Below are 20,709 nucleotides of genomic sequence, written 5' to 3'. Positions count from 1 at the left end.
CCCCCCCCCCCAGGTTGGACACTGATGGCATCGAACTGCTGATGTCATTCCTAAAAGTGAGTATCACTCGATCTGCCAGGCTTAACTGGGATGTTAAAAGCAGCGTTGACATATTTTGCAGCTATGTTAGGACTGTATCTGATGAGAAGTGCATCAAGCCGCAATCGCACATTGCTGACTCCCATTTTTTTGTTGTTCTTTAATGACTGCATGTTTCTTTTACTGCCCCGAATTTCAGTATGAGTCAAAAAAGAGGATCTCTGCTGATGAAGCAATGAGACAGCCGTACTTCAGGAGCCTAGGGCCACGTGTGCACACACTGCCAGAGAGTGAGTAATGAAATGGCAACGCAGTAATGCAGACTTGGCATGCACCGCTAGGTACAAGTTGAAGGATATTGCAGTGTACAGTGAGGCTCAGTTACAGCCTCATAACAAAGACACTTTTCTCCTAGCAAGATATGATTTCTGTTGCACTGCTGACTCTTTATGTCTGGCAGGCATATCCATATTCACATTGAAGGAGGTCCAGTTGCAAAGAGATCCCGGCTACCGGAACTCATCATACCCTGAGTCAGGTGAGGAATGATGCACGTATGAATGCTTTGATTGCTTGTATTTTTACTGGGAATCAGAGGTTTCCAAACCATGAGGTGCGCCTCCCCAGGGGGTCCGGGAGAATTGAAGGGGAGACTTGAGGCAAAGATATTGCATGAGGTGAAAGGGACAGCAAAAGAAAACAGGAAGTTAGTTATTGTAGTTGGCAGTGGATCTGACACAGCTCACGGAGACTGTTACGGTTCTTCAACCATATTGTCACAAATGTGTGTTTTATTTTCCTTCTGAAAATGAGCTCAGTTGACACACAGACATGTAACACACAGACAATATCATACCATCTTTAAATCTGCTTCGACATAACAGAAAAAAAGATGCTCCTTCATCTGCAGAATTTGCCTGGGAGTCACATTTTTAAAATGGCATCAGTATCAAAGTTATCCAGTGATGGTTGTCTGTACATCCATGTGCTAAAAGAAAATGAGGCTCAGACTGTAGCCCAAAACATAACTCCTTGAATCCATGACAAAAAGTACCTTGTCTACAACCAACAAAGCATTATGGAAGATGTTGTTCTCACAGCTAGATTAACCCCATATTTTGATGTTATCTCCGGGGGGGGGAGAAGGGGGACGGGGGACTTTGACATCCCTGTAAATATACGTAAAACCAAAATAATTAGGTTTTTCTTTGTTCTCCACTCAGGCAACGGAAAGAGCAGAAGACAAAGCATGCTGTTTTAGATTCTCTGGACTGTATTTTTATTCATTTGGGAAGGATCTCCTCGCTGTAGTCTCACCGACGGGTCAGTAACACGAGATGGCTGTTTGGCGTGGAGCATCATCACTCCCCCGAAGCTACTTGGGAAACTTGTCCACAGTGCGACCGACCCCCTTTCCAGGTCTGGCCTGAACCTGGCCCAAAAGAGACATTTATATACTGTACATCTATATTTATTGAAAAGAAAATTTGCTGCTAAATCCAACTACTGTCTAGAATTCTAACTGGCTCGGTCACTTTATTGAGGACATGCAATGTGTATAGATTTAATTTTTTGAAGTGTTGGTATTTAAACTGATTTTTTTTTGTCATTTTCATACATAAAAGAACTCCACCCCAATGCTCCTCAGTGTGTGTGTACGACACAGACAAGCAAAGAGGTTTTTCTGTAGCAACTCATAAAGGTCAGATTTTCTGTCTCTGTTTCCACAGCGCTGTTTTAGCTGCACCCATCATTTGTGACGTTTACTCTGAAGGCTTTTGAGGCCAGCTTTGATATAACTGATAATTGTATCCTAACTGGAGGCTAATGTGAGGGCAGTGCTGCCAAGCTCTGTGCAAAAAAAGATCACATTCTTGTCAGATGCTGGCATATCATTCCAGGATGCTGCGGTCTCAGTTGTGACCAACAGACAAATGCAGGAGGAAAAAGGCAACGTAGAATGAATAACGAGGGCATTGCCGGAATTAGTTACGTCTCCTAAATTCTTCCAAAAAAACTTTAATATGTAACTACGGTGAACAACCTTCTCATCCTTTTCCACCTCGGTCTGACACGATCTCCTCTAGTTACTAAGAAATAGGAGATGCATAGTAAATCCTCAGTGTTGGACTCTGCTGCCTTTGTGCATTACAGATGTGCTCTCCTCTGCCATTCCCATCTCCATCAACTGTAAAAATGGATCCTTTGTTTTCTGGATTGCCTCCATCATTGTGTTGCATGCCTGCTCTGTTGTATGAGGAAGCACACAGCCGCTAACCTCCTAATTCAGGTAGCACTAGCTCTAGTCCTGCCCCTAGTGAATACAATACTGAGTCACAGTCTATTAACAGTGTTACAAGATGTGTTTTGTATGATATTCTTTAACTTTATTTGTTGAAAATTGATATTGGTGTGGGATTTCGTTGCATATGCCCTGCCATATTTGAGCTTTTTTTCAGAGTAAAGAAACTTAAATCTAAAGTTGAATAAACATGAATTATGTGAACTGATTGTTTTTTCCCTCCTGTATGGACACTTCATTTTGTTTTGGCTAATGTAAAATGTAAGGCATTGTGTTGAAGCATTCAATGCTTTGTTTATTGAAAATAACAAGAGATTCTTCACAATACAAAATTATACAGAATACAAACTGTATACCAAGTCCAGTATAAAAAAAAAAGAACATTACAAGTGTTAAAGGTTTTTCATTGATTTGAAATCTCGTCTTCATTTAAAGATTTTGGAAAAGAAAAATAGGACATCAAGGCACAGCCGGTACTATCTGAGAAGCATAGTGCATAAAATACCACACAAGTGAAACAGTTTCACATTGTGAACACTAAGGAGAAAAGGTAAATGTATTTTTTTTTTTTTTTTTTTTTTTTTACAAGATTATAACAATCAAGCTCTCTGCGCAGAATGAGCGGCTAGCCTTTTGCAGCTAGCTACACGTCACTACTGTCCATCACGGACAGGGTCATGTCAAAATGTGCTGTACTTTATCCCAAAAAGCCAGACGTCTCACAGACATCGTGGCGTATGGCTTTTACCAAGTGCTTTTAACCACTGGAATCGGAAGCAACTCAAGTGCAAAAAAGTGAGGTCACATACTGTCTCGTGGGACTTATCTGAAGCAAAATTTACCAAGACGGACAAGAGATTGCTGCTGCTGCTGCTGCTGCTGCTGATGATGATGATAATGACCTTAATAAGAGATGGATGAAGTTTGGAGGTTTTCACAGACCCTGGATCAGGATTTGTGAGTGGTGGGGGACAGGAGCAGGGAGGAGGGTGTTCCTTCCAGGTTTGGCAGGGGGACAGGCATGTGTCCGTTGATTAGGCTGGGGAACTGTGGAGGAAGAGAAAGGGGCTGAGAGTTAGCGAGGAGGGGACGGACGCTCTATGAAAGCTGCTTTCCGGTGAGGAACTGCAGCATTGTCACTGCTGTGGTTTCCTGTTTTTTTTATTCATTGTGCCTCTTCCTTTTCTTCTCTGTCCCCTGTACCTCCACCACAGAAGGAGAAGTCAACATTATTTGTGCACAAAGAATTTGGTTGTGCTATACAAATAAAGCTGCCTTGCTCTGTGTGTGTGTGTGTGTGTGTGTGTGTGTGTGTGTGTGTGTGTGTATTACACAAATGAGGAGCAGCTCTCAAACCAGTCCACCCTGTTCAGACTGGCTCCCTTGGGCTCAAACAGGAAGTATTCTCAGGATTTCCTCTCCCTCTCACAAGCGCTGAAACAGGACACCTCTGCTAGACCTGCCTAAGTCTCAACTAGTTTCTTTTAAAAACATCTTGTTTTAGGTGTAATATATGCTTTCTGTCAAGTAAATATCTGCATGAAAAATGCGAAATCAAGAAGATCAAGAGTTGCACTTGCTTTACACAGATTCATTTTAAGGACATAGAGGAGCAATTTTAATATACATGATGAGTATAAGAAACAAATTATTCCATATGTGTTTAGGTTTTTAAAACAGGAGCCAATAATTTTATTACCTGTGGCAAATATTTGGAAAGTCCTTAATGTCATGGCATTTTTACTGCTCGGAAGGACTGGGATTTTTCTGCAGATCTAACTTTACCTGCACAGCCTCACAACTTCCTCCTGCTTTGAAATTACCTACTACCAGTAAACAATAACTGTCTGAGCACACCTCCTGTTCTCTTTTCCTGCTATTTTTGTTGTGTGTGTGTGTGTGTGTGTGTGTGTGTGTGTGTGTGTGTGTGTGTGTGTTTCACACCTGGAAGAGGGAGCTGTGGCCCTGCAGCCGGGCGGGGCTGAGCGGAGCAACGGGGCTCAAACTGCTCCAGAAGTGGATGCCTGACAACAGCGGACTGTGAGCCAGCAGCAAACCAGAGGGAGTCTGCGAGGGGGAAACACAGAGGGAGGGAGACTTTGTGTAAATAAGAGAAACCAGTGAAGACATTTCTTTTAAATAAAAACACAGAGACCAACTGGTTGGAGAGCATTGCTCTGAGGGCTTTGGTAATGCGAAACATGCTGCAATGGTAAATGGACGTGTATTGGCGTTTGGAAAAACAAACTGACGGAGCAGGAAGGAAGTCTGTGGTTTCTCCCCAGAATACAGGGGTGACGTGGGCAGGGGAGGAGGAGGTGGACGGTGGGGGTTGTTGTTTATTGGGGGGGGGGGGGGGGAATCCTTAAACACTTGGAACACCAACTAGAGAGAAAACATATGAAATCAATTTCTGCCTCTCTCCCCTGGTCTTCTCTGCCCCTCCCCCTACTTTCCCCTGTGTCACCTCAGAGAAGTGCGCCAGTGTTGCAGCGAGACCCAGCCCTGCTCCCATTATTAATGGAATTATTGGAGCATATGGCATCACTTAGGGCCTCTTCCCCCCTTTCATAGGTTGGACTTGCAGAAGATTCCTGTAAATTGCTTGTTTTCCTCTGATCTCACTTTCTGCACCCTCATAAACAGACATTGTTAGTGTATTATTAATAACTTTCTCAAAGTGTGCATAAGAAGCTGATGTGGCAGAGTCATTTTGTTCTTTTAACATCTCCAATGTAAACACATTGATTATTAAATAGCAGTTGATGCGTGAAGCAGAGCATGGCGAAGACCAAAACAAACCAAAATGTCACAGCTGGATTAATTTAGCTCTAAATTTGTGGCAAAACACATTAATAATTGTATTGTAAAATCTGAATCCAGAAGTCAGGCTTTTAAGACTGGACAAGAACAAGAGGTTACCAAGCAACTACTGAATGTTCCACACTTTACCTGAGCAAATGTACAGTACCAGTCAATAGTTTGGACATGTTTCAGCATTCACTTAAATAGGAAAGCGTGTCCAAACTTTGGACTGGTACTTTTTTTGTTTTTTTCTAAGATACTTTTTTGGACATTTTATGGACATTTTATCCTTTAGGACAGTACAGGACAGCTGTAAGCAGGAAAGGGGGGAGACAGGGGGAAGACATGCAGCAAATGGCCACAGGTTGGCCCTGAGCCGCGGCGTTGAGGACTGAGCCTGTATGTGGGCGCCCGCTCTACCAGGTGAGCTACCAGGCACCCACAACCGCTTTGTTTTCTCAAACTTTGATTTGAGAATAGACAGACTTCTATAAGGCCTGTTATTTGCAGCAAATAAACATTCTGGCAGTAATTTTGGCTTTTTCCCTACAAAGCTGTTTATCGAAATGATCAGAAAGGTTTAATCGAAAACCAAACACAGAAAATTACTCACTAAATTAGTCTAAATTTGCATCTGTTCAAAACTGGAAAATTCCTTTCTGACATGGATTTATGTATTTCATACCTTTTCTCGGTCTGTTTCTTAAGGAAATGTTGGCTCAAGTGACTAATTAAATAAATATAGCAGTAGTCTTTCCACCAACACATGCCAGGCTGTGCCAGGTGTCTCTTTGCTGCTCTCTGACCGCTTTGGGGACACTGACCTCATACTCTGGATAGATTCCATCATCTCCCTGTGGCCGGCCAAGCCACCACACAGAGGGGACAGAAACAGATATCACAGAACTACTCTCTGTCTTTTTGATTATTATTGGGCTCACTGTCCTTCAGCTGTGGCTGGCACTGGGTGACAGGATCTCTAGTCTACCTTAAATTATTGAGCGCAGAAATAAGAGAGCTTGTAAACATGTGTCAAATTGCAGGATTGGGTGTGTAAACAGGTCTGGACTAGATAGAGGTGAAGCAAGTTTTAGAGGAGTATCAGGTGTGTGCAGAACCGACAACGGCAAGTTATCGTATTTGCCTATTCCGGCATACATTGGATGGGTCAACATTCTCCCAAAGCAGCCAATCCTTTAGAGTCTCCAAACCACCAGGCTTGTGTCAGAGGGAGGAGACCCATTTGCTCACGCACACAGACAAACACACCCACACCCACAATGTTATCTGACCAGAGTTGTAGTTCTCTATCACTCAGATAAATCATCTCACCTGTGCAGTGAAGAAGGCTGGAGTGAGGGAGCCAGACGGAAGTGCTGGACTGTTGAGAGCGATGGAGCCGATGTCGCTCCCTGCAAACAGCAGGGACGGGGATGAGATCTCCAGAGCTTTGGGTTTTTTGCTTTTTGGTGGGAGTCCATCTCCTTGGTTACTACTACTAATAGTGGAGTTACTTCTACCACTGCTCCTCTTCTCAGGAGGCTGTAGGGCTCGCTCCCTGTGCCCAGAAGAAAGGTTAAGGGGCTGAGCACTCAGGTCAGAGTCCTCCTCTTCCTCCTTGGCTTTGGGGCTCCAGACTCGGCCGGGTTGGGTGTGGGGAGAGGACGGGGAGCGGAGTTTGGGTGGCTTGGGGGAGACGTAGGACTCGGGCTTGGCAGAGGGAGGGGAGCTCCTTTCATTGTCGTTGGTGCCAAAGCGGATAACGGAGCGCGGCTCCTCGTGGCGCTCCCGCAGGGCACGGAGCAGCTCAGGCTGGTTCTGCAGGGAGCTGATGCTGAAGGAGGAGTAGAGACCCGAGCGGAGGTAGTCATTCCGACATTGCTGCGCTGCCAGGGACATCCTCTGGACCTCCTCCTCCCCTTCCTCTTCTTCCTCCTCCTCTACCTCCAGCTCAGAGGCCTCTCCATCCTGGAGAGGAAACCTTCCAGAAGCCAGGCCCATCTCCACCGCCTGAGGGTCCATCTTCAGGATCTCAGGGAAGGACACAAACTTGTAGACAAACTTCTGGCCAATCACCTTCTTAATGATGTTCTGTAAAAAAGACAAACCAGCATTTATGTACAACCAACTCATATTAATCTAAAAAAATAAAAAAACAGAACTAATGTTGATAATCACAGGGATCATGACAGCATTTCAGTCCGACGAAGACATTCTGAAACAACTTTTTGTTAGAGGGCTACATAACGACCAAATTTCTACTGTGCGTTTGCTGAGAAAGAGGAAGTGGAAGTGTCTATCAGGGGAGATTGTGGTTTTAAGAGAAGAACAACAAATGCCTTCAGGTTCTATCAGTTACAAAAGCTGCAATGAGATGACTAGTTGGACTTTGACACAGAGGAAGCTCTTGCACATTTACCGTATCCAGTTTAATTCACCTTGTCATAGTAATAGCGCAGGGCTCTGCTCAGCTTGTCGTAGTTCATGTTGGTCTTGTTCTTGCGTAGCCCCCACAACTTGGCCACTTCCTCTGACTTCAGGAGCTTGAACTCTCCGTCCGTGGACGTCCAACATATCAGGTGCTTGTGACTTTGGTCCAGCAGCAGCTGCAGCAGGAACTGCCACAGGGTGATGGCGCTGTCCATACCTACAGCAAGACATGACCAGTGGAAACATTTGACTCGGATAGAGCGGAGCACTCAATAACAAAGCCCTTATTGGTTATTTTTTAAATGTCTAATGTCGTCCTCCTGTGGTATTTTAATAATAAAATTGGAACATGTCACCCAGAGATGACAGCTGACAGAAATATCATCAAAAGTACCTACACATACACTACCCGCCAGATGCTACAATGACAGAATAAGCACAAAATTCAAACCTCCGGGGAAAACAAACCTGGTACCTCTTCACGCTACTGTGGTTGTTACCTTCTATAGTCTAGACTTGTGTAAAATAATTATGGATAAGACATACTGTGTGTGTTTAGAAAGACTATTTGGAACAAGAAGAGCTGAGGTATCATCTTAATTAGTGTTTTTTCCCCTGATTGCCAGTGTGCTTTTCTGCATACAGACTAAATTAGGTTATGGTTTGAAGAGGGAACGGCCTGTAGCGTGGTGTAAGGACAAGTAGACCGGTGATGAATAGAACAGTGTGTTTTAAAGAGCGAAGTGTAATGTAGCAGCAGCAGAAGAGAAAAAAAATACGAGGAGGAACAACAGCTCAAGCCAGAAATATGCTGCGGTTCAACCTGGCCCTCTCTCCACAGGAAGTATGACTGGCCCAGGGTGGGTTATTCCTTTAATAGAGGAATGTGCAGCCTCGAAGCTCCTGTCTGCCTGCTAGGAGCTCACATATTAATAGTGGGGAGGCGGGGTTCTTGAGATGCTGTTTTCCAGCATCTCACATGTGAGATTTCGCTGATTTCTCAGTTTGGTATCATTTTAAATTGAACATGTTTGAGTTTGTGATTTTTTATCAGACAAAACAAACTATTTGAAGACATCGCCTTGGAATCTGAGGAACTATAACACTGGTTCAAGTCCCCGTGTGGACCAAAAAGTAGGGAGTGTGGATTGGTGGCTGGAGAGATGCCACTTCACCTCCTGGGCACTGCCAGGTGCTGTTGAGCAAGGCACTGTACCCCCCCAACCACTCAGGGCGCTGGTTCAGCTGGCAGCCCACTCACTCTGACATCTCTCCATTAGTGCATGTATAGGTACTGAGCATGTGTGTGTGTGTAGTTCAGGACTATGTGTGATTACTAACAAAGTGTGGACACAGAGTGTAAATTGTAATTTCCCCTATGGGGATCAATAAACAGATTAAAATTTAATTAAATTAAAATATTTTAGAGATAGAGAATATAAATGGATGCTGAAAATAATCTTTAGTTGCAGCCCTACACCAGACATGCACAGATAGGTCTAAAACTAAATACTTTTTTTGGTACCAACTGTAATGTAGCACAAAACTGTCAAATACCAAAAGTTGGCATTAATTCCTGTTCAGATTCATAGATGATATGTAGTCTTTACTTAATTAGATATTAGCGGTTTTAAATCAGAGTTTTGCCAATTTTAGACTCCGTTTTTTTTATCCAGAGTTCTTCTTCAGCTGCTTGTGTGATAAGTTTGGCTTCTTTTATGGTTAAATAAAAAATGTATCAAAAAGAGATGTTTTGGTGTTGCTCAGGTATTATTTCTGAACCTGGAATTGAGAGACTACTACACACACCCCTACTTACTGATGGACCTCATCTTGTACTCTTTGCCGTCTTATCGGTGGATGCGAGGAGCGATTCGTGACTGATGCTCAAACACTATGACAAACAATGATAACAGACTGGCCTTGCAACCACCTCATATCTCTTACCAGAGAGGAGAGAGGGGGGGCTGAACTCATTTCCGACACAAGCTATCCCCTGAGTTTTCTATCTGTCATGTGAAAATACAAACCTGTCAAAGTCAGGACTTCCTCCTATTCTACTTCCAAGGACAAATGTTGAGGAGTGGGGATCCCACAGCAGGGGAGCATTTTCCCAGTCCTGCCACACTTCCCACTGAAATCCCAAAGGGAAAGGGTCAAAAGATCACATCATTGTCCCCTTTCCACCGCTCCACCCTCAAACCAATCTGAATCCAGACTTCAGTTTGGCTTTTAAACGTGGTTTGTCTTTTCAACACATTCTTTGAAGCCAAACTAAACCTTGGCAACACAGGGCCGCTGAGCATACAGGTCTACAATTAGAACGGTGTGACATAAACAGTCACCTTTGCAAAATGCTGCAAATAGCACGAGGGACTTAAATTACTACTTTAGGTCAGACATACCTCCTACATAAATCAGTAGATTTGAAATAAAGTACAATTAAGTGATAATAACCTTCCTACTGATACAGTTTTTTTTTAAATATCAGAGTGCCTACCACTTAGAGATAAATGTTATAGACTACAGTCAATGTGAAAACCTCAGACATGGTACATATTTCTTTCTAGGAATATGCCAGGAACATTGAGGTGGATTTGGTCCGCAGTCAGGAGCCCTGCTGCGGATGCTCGGACTGAGAAGTCTCGCTGTCCGCACAAAGCCATCCAGTGTTGGCTGAACGGAAACTGCTAATGAGATTAGATGGTGTGTGCAGACATTACTTAGCCATGACTAAATCTGCTCTCTTCCTGTTAGCAGACGGTGGAAAATTCAACAGGGGCCCGTAACAGAATCATCTCTAAAACGCGGCCATATGACTGTTTATGCACGGCACGTCTTTTGTTTGCCTCTGTCTGGGGAGGCTACAGTAGCACTTGAAAGTTGCGGTAACTCACCCTAACGTTAACTGTTACGCACAGGATTACGGTTCTGCCCCACTGACTCGTTTTCAAGATGTTGCTCGGACCGGAAGACGGCTCAATTGTGTCCGCATCTAACCCTGTACTGTTCTTGCTTAAAACTTTAAAAAAAAAATACACTCGATCTGAATTGGTTAACACAAGACTAACACTTTACAGAAAAGATACATGTGCAGTGGGAATACAGTCGCTATTACTGGTAATAAAGCATTAGTCACTCTCTAACGTACAAGCCAACAAAGCGCGGATCCTAGAAAGATGTCCGTGTAGTTTCACGTTACCTGCGATCTCTGGCTTTGGAGTTTTCCCTCCGCGAAACTTTATGGTGAAGCTGGTGTGATTCCTTGTTTTTCCATGCTTACTTCTGGTCTACACAGTTGTGCTGGACTGAAATAGGATCCAGGGCTTTTTCTTTTTCTGAGCAGGAAGTTGGAGCAGGCAGACACAGAGCCGGCTGACTTCCTCTCCCCGATGATTCCCCAGGCAGTTTGCCGTCTGTGTAAACACACTTTTCCTCCCCTCCTCTTCTCCTCTGCCTGCCCGCTGACGGCCAGCAGTAGCCCTACTCGTTGTAGGCACACATGGTGGTGATGCAGAAACCCCTACAGCCCATTAACTGACATCATCTGTCCGCAGGCTGCTGTGATGCTTTCAAGAGCGCCTCGTTACTTCCAATACTTTAATTCACAGGCCAAACTGATGTGATTTTATGTCGTGTCCCATTTCGTTTATCATTTTTTACCTATCATTTTACTTAAGTAAAAGGAGCAATACTACATTGTAAAAACACTCCAACAAATCATGCATTCAAAATTGTACTTGCTTCAAATAATAATTAAAGCTAAAGTACTCATTATGCAGAATTGTCGTTTCAGATTTAGGCCTCTGCTGAACTATATCTATATCACTTTATCGCTTTGATGTAGCTGGTACGTGGGGGTATATTTGTAATTACGGAGCTGGGAACCTAACCTAATATGATTATGAATGCGTTGATTTATGAGTGTGTTAATAATATAACTGCAAAGTAAATAGTAGGACCCTAACAACCCTAACTAAAGCTGTCAAATGAATGTAGTGAGGTAAGAAGAAGTAGCATAACAGGGAAATACACAAGTACAAGTACTTAAAATTGTACATTGTACAGTACTTGAGTAAATGTACTTACATAGCCTACTTTTGTACTTACTTATACGTACTTTAGAGAGAGCATCTCTCATGTTTCTTTTCCGTTCAATGTGTCATTACATTTGTATTAGCCTGAGCCATTTTGAGAATGAAGTTCACTTGATTTTGTTGTTGTTAGTAACACAATAATTAGTTTGGTTGTTACACTGAAAATAGGCAACTGTCAATCTGTCAACTAGTATAAAAACTCAACAAGTTTGGCTCCTTCAAAAACTTGAACGCGTCCATTTCTTTCGGTGCATTTCTGCGATTAAACGACGTAAACGCATGTGGGTCGTGGGTCAGTGTGTCCAACCCAAGGTGAAAACATCTCTGCGACCGGCCTGTGGAGGTCAATGGTCCCCAGAGGTGTGACACTGGCGAGGCGCGGCTCCCGAGCCGTGCGTCTGATTGGCGGCTGAACTTTATGTGGCTGAAGGGGGTCCCTCCGCGAGCGCCGAGCAGCGCACACTGAAACCGAGTCCAGCTGAAGCACAATGCCTTGTTTTACTGTCCACATCCGAGATGAGTGGCTGGCAGTGCCCTGCCGGGATACCACCAACACCATCCGGTGGCTTGGCCAAGAGGCTCTTAAACGTTACGTGAAGAACAAACCAGACAACGGTGGCATCACGGCTGTAAAGGACACTCGTTTTGTTGTGCGCAGGTGCCAGGGTTTGGGTTTGTTGGACGCGGATGACACCGTCGAGGATGTACTGGAGGATAACGACTTTGTCGAGCTCGGTAATGACCGTATGCATCTAAAATATATGAAATGTATGCATCACATTATTGGAGACAGCTTTGCTACTTGTGCGTAATTTTGTATGCTTAGTTATGTACTGATGATATGAGACATTAAGATGTAGTTACAGTGTTACAGTGTGAATTATGAATGTACTTACAGCTATTGAAGGCGACACCATGTCTCCAGACTTCATCCCGTACGAGCCCGGAGTTTCTCACCTGTATCCTTTCACAAGCATTTGTTCCATATGTTAATTGTAGTGGGTGGCCTACTTTAGTTTGTATTAAATACTATCAGTTTTTAATTTTCTTTATGTCATTATATTGTTTTCAATTGTGGGTAACAATGACTTTTGAAAGTATACAATAAACCAGTAATAATAAATAAATAACAGAAGGGCAACATTGTGGTTTGCTGAATCTTATCCTTAGTTAAACTGAAACAGCACAGCAGCATACAGGGAACCTGGAGAGGTAAGTGTTTAGTTTATCCATTCTCTATTAAAATATTAAAACATATTATACAAGCTACGTTGGTGTTACATGGCTCTTCCTGTGCAGTACATTTCCTTGGATGGCAACACGTTGACATCGACAGATCTTGTCAACTTAGGAAGGGGACTCTACAAGATAAAGGTAATAATCAACAAATTGTGTTTGTTGTCATGGCTGGTCTCTGTAATTTTTGACTTAAGATACTCATTCATTTAACCAACATTTTCAGTTGACTCAGGACGCAGAAAGAAAAGTTGTGCAAGCCAGAGAGCTTTTGGACACCATTGTCAAAGAAAACAAAGGTTAGGATACATTTAAGAACAAAGAGCTAATGTTTGCCAGTTACTGCAAAAATATAGTATTTCAGAAATCAGTGATCCCATGTATAGAGTTCTCAGTATCTCTCTCTCTCTCTGGTCCTCCAGTTGTTTATGGAATCACAACAGGTTTTGGCAAATTTGCACGAACAGTCATTCCTGTCAGCAAGCTCAAGTAAAGACACTATTTTACAATCTGTTTTTTTTTGTCAATGTTAGATCTTCTATTGGAGAATGAGCTTGTTTCATGTGCTGATGTGTGCTTTTTCCACAGGGAGCTGCAGGAGAACTTGGTGCGGTCACACTCAGCAGGTAGTTAAGCTAAATTACTATTTAAAATGTCAACAAGTCCGTGTTCCTGGCGATGTGGTTTAGGTTTAGCTGTATTTGAAATCACCCCCATGGATGTTATACTATGGTGTGTAGGTGTTGGAAACCCGCTAAGTCCAGAAAGGACTCGCATGCTGCTCGCTCTGAGGATCAATGTTCTGGCCAAAGGGTACAGCGGAATTTCTCTGGAAACCCTTCATGCGATGATCAAAGCCTTCAACGGTAAACCATCAGCCATACTTTACCTTCTCTGACCTGGGATATCAGCTTCAGTTGACTACTGATAACTTCCATTAGTGATCAGTATTGGGGAAGCGGACTGTCCTATGATAATTATTAATCTCTGACTTACTCGGCCCCTGCAGCTTCCTGCCTCTCCTTTGTCCCAGAAAAGGGAACAGTGGGTGCTAGTGGAGACCTGGCACCCCTTTCTCACCTGGCCCTGGGGCTGATCGGAGAGGGTAAAATGTGGTCTCCCAAGAGCGGCTGGGCAGATGCCAAATATGTAAGATCATAGAGATATAACTGTCATAATGAGTTTTCCATGGTTGTACAACAATAACTTGCTTAATGCTGCAGGAAATGTGCCTTTTGCTTGTAAGAGTGACAGGTTGCAAGGTCCAACAGGAAAAACATATTTGCTTTTTGATGCCCATTGACCTTTTACATGTTTTTGTCCTTTTATCCCCGGCCAGGTCCTGGAGGCCCATGGACTGAAGCCAATATCACTAAAGCCTAAAGAGGTCATCTTTAAAACCAATCATACTCTCTCATAGTTGTTTTCACTACATTAAGAAAACTGGTGTAGGGTTCACTGGGAATACAATGTGCCTTCTCCTCAGGGACAGATCTTAGAAGAACAATTATAGTGTTTATATTTACAATCATACAACATATTGCATTCTCCTAGTTGCTTCTTAAAGTGGAAAATGCGTCCCTCTCACTCTTTCCCGTATAGGGTCTTGCTCTGATCAACGGGACCCAGATGATCACCTCCTTAGGGGCGGAGGCTGTGGAGCGAGCCCAGGCGATTGCTCGCCAGGCAGACATCATTGCTGCTCTGACCCTGGAGGTGCTAAAGGGAACCACCAAGGCCTTCGACAGTGGTGAGCAGCAGCAGTGAAGAAAATCACAAAGCTAGATGGAAAAATGTACCTTAAACGTTTTGTATCAGTTTCATCCTTCCTCATTTTCTGGTCTCGTCTGCAGACATCCATTCGCTGCGGCCCCACCCAGGACAGATTGAGGTGGCCCTGCGCTTCCGCTCGCTGCTGGACTCTGATCACCATCCATCTGAGATAGCAGGTCAGAGGACACGTCCATATTCTGAAACAGAAAAGTAACACAACATTATATAATAATCACACAAAGTCATTGTAATACACTTAACATCTGGGCAGCACTGTTGCCTTACAGCAAGAAGTTCAAATTCATCTTACCGGGCCACAATTGGTAAAGTTAGCATGTTACAGTACTGCCATATTTTTGGGAGTTTCCTCCCAACCAAAAGAACAAAAAACATCTGTAGGGAATATTTCTGCGCTTGATCAAGGTGGTTTCAGAGCTGGAGCACTGCACTGTGGCTCCCCGCAGCCCATAAATAGATCATAAATGGTTCAATTGCAGAGGGTGTATCTCCCTAGACAGTTTAATAAAGTAAAGCTTTTGGTAATATAATGCCTTAATTTGTGTCATCTGGTGTTGGTATGTTTTTCCAGCGAGCCATCGGTTCTGTGACAGAGTCCAGGATGCCTACACCATGCGATGCTGTCCTCAGGTAACCTCCAGTCAAGTTTATTTATGCCTCCCAAAATCACAAATTTGTGCTTAAATTGTTGTTCAGTTGTTTCTGAGCATACCTTTTTGTTTCTATACACAGGTTCATGGAGTCACCAATGATACAATAACATTTGTCCAAAACATCATCAATACAGAAATCAACAGCGCCACTGACAATCCTGTATCCTATCTTGACATAAAGATGACTCCCATGACAACTACGCAAATTTAGATGTGCCACAGGTTACATGTTACATTTTATTGGAAATCAGAGGTGATTTAATTTTCTTAACAGCCGTACAAGATGGTATTTGCAGAAAGAGGTGAGACCATTTCAGGTGGGAATTTCCATGGCGAATACCCAGCTAAGGTATGTATAGTTGTGACTCATGAAATATATTTTGGGTATTTGTTGTAGATTTTGTTCCCCTCTCTTTCATTGCCATTTTCTTTCTTCTAGGCTCTGGACTTTTTAGCCATTGCAGTCCATGAGCTGGCCTCCATCAGTGAGAGGAGGACCGAAAGGTTGTGTAACCCATCTCTGAGTGAGCTGCCTGCCTTCCTCGTCAACGAGGGAGGACTAAACTCAGGCTTCATGATTGCTCACTGCACCGCTGCTGCCTTGGGTTAGTGTGCAAAAAAGAATACTGAAATCACTAAAGTGAATTATGTTAAACTTTATGTTGAATAAAATGTATAAATGGTTGTAAAACTACTATTTTGATGGTAGAGTTAAATAGGTTGTAATATTGAATGTTGAATTTCAGGTAGAACATTTTTAGCAAAAACATACACTCACATAAAGGATTGTTAGGAACACCTGTTCAATTTCTGATTAATGCAATTATCTAATCCACCAATCACATGGCAGTTGCTTCAATGCATTTAGGGGTGTGGTCCTGGTCAAGACAATCTCCTGAACTCCAAAGTGAATGTCAGAATGGGAAAGAAAGGTGATTTTGGCAATTTTGAGTGTGGCATGGTTGTTGGTGCCAGACGGGCGGGTCTGAGTATTTCAAAATCTGCTCAGTTACTGGGATTTTCACGCACAACCATTTCTAGGGTTACAAAAGGAAAAACATCCAGTATGCGACAGTCCTGTGGGCGAAAATGCCTTGTTGATGCTAGAGGTCAGAGGAGACTGGGCCGACGGATTCAAGTGATAGAAGAGCAACTTTGACTGAAATAACCACTCGTTACAACCGAGGTATGCAGCAAAGCATTTGTGAAGCCACAACACGCACAACCTTGAGGTGGATGGGTTACAACAGCAGAAGACCCCACCGGGTACGACTCATCTCCACTACAAATAGGAACAAGAGGCTACAATTTGCAAGAACTCACCAAAGTTGGACATGTTGCCTGGTCTGATGAGTCTTGATTTCTGTTGAGACATTCAGATGGTAGAGTCAGAATTTGACGTAAACAGAATAAGAACATGGATCCATCATGCCTTGATACCACTGTTCAGGCTGCTGGTGGTGGTGTAATGGTGTGGGGGATGCTTTCTTGGCACACTTTAAGCCCCTTAGTGCCAATTAGGCATGGTTTAAATGCCACGGCCTACCTGAGCATTGTTCCTGACCATGTCCATCCCTAAATGGCCACCCTGTACCCATCCTCTGATGGCTACTTCCAGCAGGATAATGCACCATGTCCCCAAGCTCAAATCATTTCAGATTGGTTTTTTGAACATAACAATGAGTTCACTGTACTAAAATGGCCCCCACAGTCACCAGATCTCAACCCAATAGAGCATCTTTGGGTTGTGGTGGAACAAGAGCTTTGTGCCCAGGATGTGCATCCCACAAATCTCCATCAACTACAAGATGCTATCCTATCAATATGGAACAACATTTCTAAAGAATGCTTTCAGAACGTTGTTGAATCAATGCCATGAAGAAAGGCAATTCTGAAGGCAAAAGGGGTCAAACACAATATTAGTATGGTGTTCCTAATAATCCTATCGCTGAGTGTAATTATCTAAATTTACGTGTGTCCCTTTTAGTTCAATAATATAGCACGCACATTAATTACAATTTCCTTTTCTGTCTAGTTTCAGAGAATAAAGCTTTGTGTCATCCATCGTCTGTGGACTCCTTGTCCACTAGTGCTGCCACAGAGGACCATGTGTCCATGGGAGGCTGGGCTGCTAGGAAGGCCCTGAGGGTCGTGGAGCACGTGGAGCAAGGTAAGGCTTTTCAAAATCCAGGTATGACTGGACAATTGCTACTATTAATATTAAAAAAAAAAAAGAAATCCTATTACAGTAATTATAAGGCATAGATATGGGCATAAAAATGCTAAACACAATAATGCAGTTTTCTGGCTGAAAAAACAAATGGCTAACTTTAAAGCAATAACAAAATTACTTACACAGGCTGCTACATAGTTTATTGAGTTTCATTTTAACCAAGACATACATACATGTAAACAAACCCTGAAAAACATTAGAAACAGAAACCAAACTACAGACAGCCATCACAGCAGCAGATTAAAATTAAAAGACAAAAAACAACCTTATATAAAATAAAATCAAAACAAATTATATAGAGTAAATACAGACAAAATTACCTTTCACCTTGGTCTGATTCCTTCTTGTAGGCTATATCTGAAGCATATACCCAATCAAACAATGTCACAATCCAGGATACACATATCTCTGTCCCATATGAAAATTACTAAATTACTCAGAAATCCCCCCATTTTCCAGTATTTCAACCACATAATTTTGTTCGACGAAGTCCAAGAATGGTTTGTAAGTATTTAAAAAAGTGTTTTCTAGGAACATTGTTTTTACATTGAGTTCTTCAAATGACATAATACTTTTATCCTTATAAAAGTCTAGAAATTTCCTCAAACCAGTGTTGGCCCATAGTTGGAAGCCCGGATCAGCGCTCCCAGGAGCAAACTTCTGGTTTCCCCATATTGGACTGAAGGCTGACAGAGAGTTTGTATCACCCAGAAATTTCTGCGCTTCGTACCAGACATTTATTGTATTTAAAAGAAAAGCGTTTTTATGTTCATCTTCTTAGTTTTTTTATATCATCTGAATAGAAATACAGATTAAGGGGTAACTTGGGAATTACTGAGGCCATCTCAGTCTCCACCCATGCATGGATAGTTTCTAAGGAAAAACAGTACATTGAGATACATAGCTGAGCTGCCCAGTAGTACCACTGGATATTAGGCACATTTAGCCCCCCCCCCCCCGGACGCCTTTCCTCCTCCTTTAGTAGCATAATTTGGGATTTAGCATTGTTTATTTTACAATCCGAGAATATTCCAACTCTTTAAATAAATCTAGAAGTGCTAGAATCGAGCTTTGCAAATTTTGTAAGAAACAATATTACATCATTGGCATAAAGAGCTATTCCATGGTCTACTCTGTTTGGTAAATTTGTACACCTGAAATTTCAGGGTGCAATCCTTTAGCTACAGCTAGAGGCTCCCTGACGCTCCTGTATAAAGCCGTTGGGATCTCCACCTACCAAGACCGGAAGAAGACCCTCCAACCTCCCAGCCAGTTTTTAAGATATCACCTTAGTGTTGTAGTTTAGAAGTGAAATGGCACAATATGAATCACATTTAGTATCCAGCTTAACAGGTTTTAGTAGCAAATTAATTATGGCACCTCTCAGGGTAGTGGGTAGATTACCATTTTCAAAAGACTCCAAGAACATCTCCAGGAGGAGCGCAAACATTTCTTTTTTTTGTTTAATTTTTTATTAATTTCTTGTACAAATCCGACCAGAGTTAAAGTGAACATATGTCTTTCAACCTACAATGTCCGTACCTATATTGTAGTGGATCTTTAAGGTATTGGAAGAGTATTGTTAGTTTTGTTGAATCCAATGGCTGCTCCACATGGACATAAAACATATAATTTATGTGAGATTCCCTTATGATTTAAAAAAAATATGAGTATCAACACATTGCAAAACTATTTTAGGATGAAATAAAGCATTTTCAATTGCTCCACAATCTTGCTTTAAGAAATACATAGTTTCAAACATTTATGATTGAATCCAAATGAGTGCTGAAGCCTTTTTTAAAGCGCTATTTGGGATTTGTATAATCCTACATTATTCACTGTAATGTCATACTGAAGATTTGGTCCAGTCAATACACTCTAATGTGTACAGTATGCAGCATTCCAACCTGACTGCCAACACTTGTCATGTTAACACACCAAAAGTCAATTAACACAAAAAAAAGGACTAACCAATATAAGACATTAAAAAAAAACAATTATTTTGCACATTTAAAACCTGTGCATTTGGTCACATCTAATGGATGTTTTCTGTGATCAGTTCTTGCTATAGAGCTGTTGGCAGCCTGTCAGGGTATTGAGTTCCTCCGCCCACTTCGTACCACCACTCCATTGGAGAAGGTCTATGACCTTGTGCGCAGCGTTGTCAAGTAAGTCAAACAGATGTGGCTAAGGTCCACTGAAATTACATACAGGATAGTTAATATTTATCCACTGTTCCATTTGAGACTCTCATACTCTCATCTATTTTGCTATTAACAGACCATGGATTAAAGACAGATTCATGTCTCCGGACATTGAAGCTGTTCACCGTCTTCTACTTGACCAGAAGGCAAGTGCCAATTAATTATTTCATTGGCTGAAAAGGTTTTTAAATAAACTGTATATGTACACATAACTTCCAGAGGGATGGCAAAATTGTAATTTTTAAGTGGCATGTTTTTATTTTCAACTCAGGTGTGGCATGTGGCCAAGCCTTATATCGACAAGTATCAGACAGAGTACATCCCTGAGTCCCGCCCCGGCTCTCCTACTGCCTTCTCTCTGGAGCCTCCAGCATCACCGAGGAAGCGTGTTCGTCATGACTGAAAACATGTCAAATTATTGTTATTTTGCCATAACTATAATGAAAATCTTCATTTATTGAAACTTTTGTGAATATGAATGAAAATGAACCACAATTTTTGATTAAAGTTGCAATGTTGTTTTGACCTTTGAAGAATAAATTCATACAATGAATTCTGACATTTTAATCATTAAGGATATCTTGTTGAACTTGCATTTAGCTTACACACAGCCTACCTTACAATACTGTGCACTAGAATTGTATTTATCCAAGCTTTTGTTGTCCCTTAAAATGTGCGTAATTTAGTTTTTATTGCCACGACTACCTCAGCCATTGTACGATTTTCACATATCAAATGATTTTAATGATGTAGCGCAAACATTACTATGATTAAATGTTTTTTTTCTGGTATAATTACATGAGATTTTAAATGATTGTCATCTGTATATTTCCATCTTAGACAACTCAATACAAGTTTTTAAAGTTCCGCTCCTGAATGGTTTGTTTGATTATGTAAATCGTGCTTTCTGCTCGCTTTT

At 42.1% G+C, this 20,709-nt stretch overlaps 3 protein-coding genes across 7 annotated transcripts in view; 2 read left to right on the top strand and 1 right to left on the bottom strand.

Annotated features, from left to right (window-relative positions):
• LOC117949429 (cyclin-dependent kinase 17-like) overlaps nt 1-2,875 on the top strand; it is a 30,692-nt gene extending 27,817 nt beyond the window's left edge. For all 3 annotated transcript variants that reach the window (XM_034879716.1, XM_034879718.1, XM_034879717.1), the window contains 4 exons: nt 14-56; nt 239-329; nt 500-577; nt 1,263-2,875. In XM_034879716.1, the coding sequence (XP_034735607.1) occupies nt 14-56; nt 239-329; nt 500-577; nt 1,263-1,300 (250 nt within the window). In that variant the 3' untranslated portion in view covers nt 1,301-2,875. The remainder of the gene's footprint in view (nt 1-13; nt 57-238; nt 330-499; nt 578-1,262) is intronic.
• Nucleotides 2,489-11,162, bottom strand: LOC117949441 (ETS domain-containing protein Elk-3-like). 3 transcript variants are annotated; one of them, XM_034879742.1, is made up of 5 exons: nt 10,779-10,864; nt 7,585-7,793; nt 6,479-7,237; nt 4,286-4,408; nt 2,489-3,388 (listed from the first exon to the last, which is right to left on the bottom strand). In XM_034879742.1, exons 2-5 carry the CDS (start codon nt 7,789-7,791, stop codon nt 3,290-3,292), a joined length of 1,188 nt encoding a protein of 395 aa, XP_034735633.1. In that variant the 5' UTR covers nt 7,792-7,793; nt 10,779-10,864; the 3' UTR covers nt 2,489-3,289. The 3 variants fall into 3 exon arrangements, with proteins under 3 accessions (XP_034735633.1, XP_034735631.1, XP_034735632.1); XM_034879740.1 differs by lacking the exon at nt 10,779-10,864 and adding an exon at nt 9,607-9,718; XM_034879741.1 differs by lacking the exon at nt 2,489-3,388 and adding an exon at nt 5,832-6,000 and having other exon boundaries at nt 10,779-11,162.
• A 953-nt stretch (nt 11,163-12,115) lies between these two features.
• hal (histidine ammonia-lyase) lies at nt 12,116-20,657 on the top strand. The gene is made up of 20 exons (XM_034879700.1): nt 12,116-12,408; nt 12,572-12,632; nt 12,858-12,885; nt 12,973-13,047; nt 13,136-13,208; nt 13,332-13,398; nt 13,498-13,535; nt 13,650-13,775; nt 13,919-14,058; nt 14,249-14,296; nt 14,512-14,659; nt 14,763-14,858; nt 15,272-15,330; nt 15,433-15,513; nt 15,637-15,702; nt 15,793-15,958; nt 17,389-17,523; nt 19,646-19,754; nt 19,867-19,936; nt 20,062-20,657. Exons 1-20 carry the CDS (start codon nt 12,162-12,164, stop codon nt 20,191-20,193), a joined length of 1,965 nt encoding a protein of 654 aa, XP_034735591.1. The 5' UTR covers nt 12,116-12,161; the 3' UTR covers nt 20,194-20,657.
• The last annotated feature ends 52 nt before the right edge of the window (nt 20,658-20,709 follow it).

The sequence above is a fragment of the Etheostoma cragini genome, chromosome 8, assembly GCF_013103735.1.
Source record: "Etheostoma cragini isolate CJK2018 chromosome 8, CSU_Ecrag_1.0, whole genome shotgun sequence".
NCBI classification, from domain to species: domain Eukaryota; kingdom Metazoa; phylum Chordata; class Actinopteri; order Perciformes; family Percidae; genus Etheostoma; species Etheostoma cragini.
Note: the sequence above shows the minus strand (reverse complement) of the source record. Positions and strands in the feature narration are given on the sequence as shown.

Coding starts and splice junctions, on each gene's coding strand:
- hal (XM_034879700.1), top strand. CDS start 12,162: ATGCCTTGTTTTACTGTCCACATCCGAGATGAGTGGCTGGCAGTGCCC. Junction 13,536..13,649: donor GGTGCGGTCACACTCAGCAG/GTAGTTAAGCTA, acceptor TATGGTGTGTAG/GTGTTGGAAACCCGCTAAGT. Junction 15,514..15,636: donor ACAGCGCCACTGACAATCCT/GTATCCTATCTT, acceptor CAGCCGTACAAG/ATGGTATTTGCAGAAAGAGG.
- LOC117949441 (XM_034879742.1), bottom strand. CDS start 7,791: ATGGACAGCGCCATCACCCTGTGGCAGTTCCTGCTGCAGCTGCTGCTG. Junction 7,238..7,584: donor TGCGCTATTACTATGACAAG/GTGAATTAAACT, acceptor TCTTTTTTACAG/AACATCATTAAGAAGGTGAT. Junction 3,389..4,285: donor GCCACAGCTCCCTCTTCCAG/GTGTGAAACACA, acceptor CTTCCTCCACAG/TTCCCCAGCCTAATCAACGG.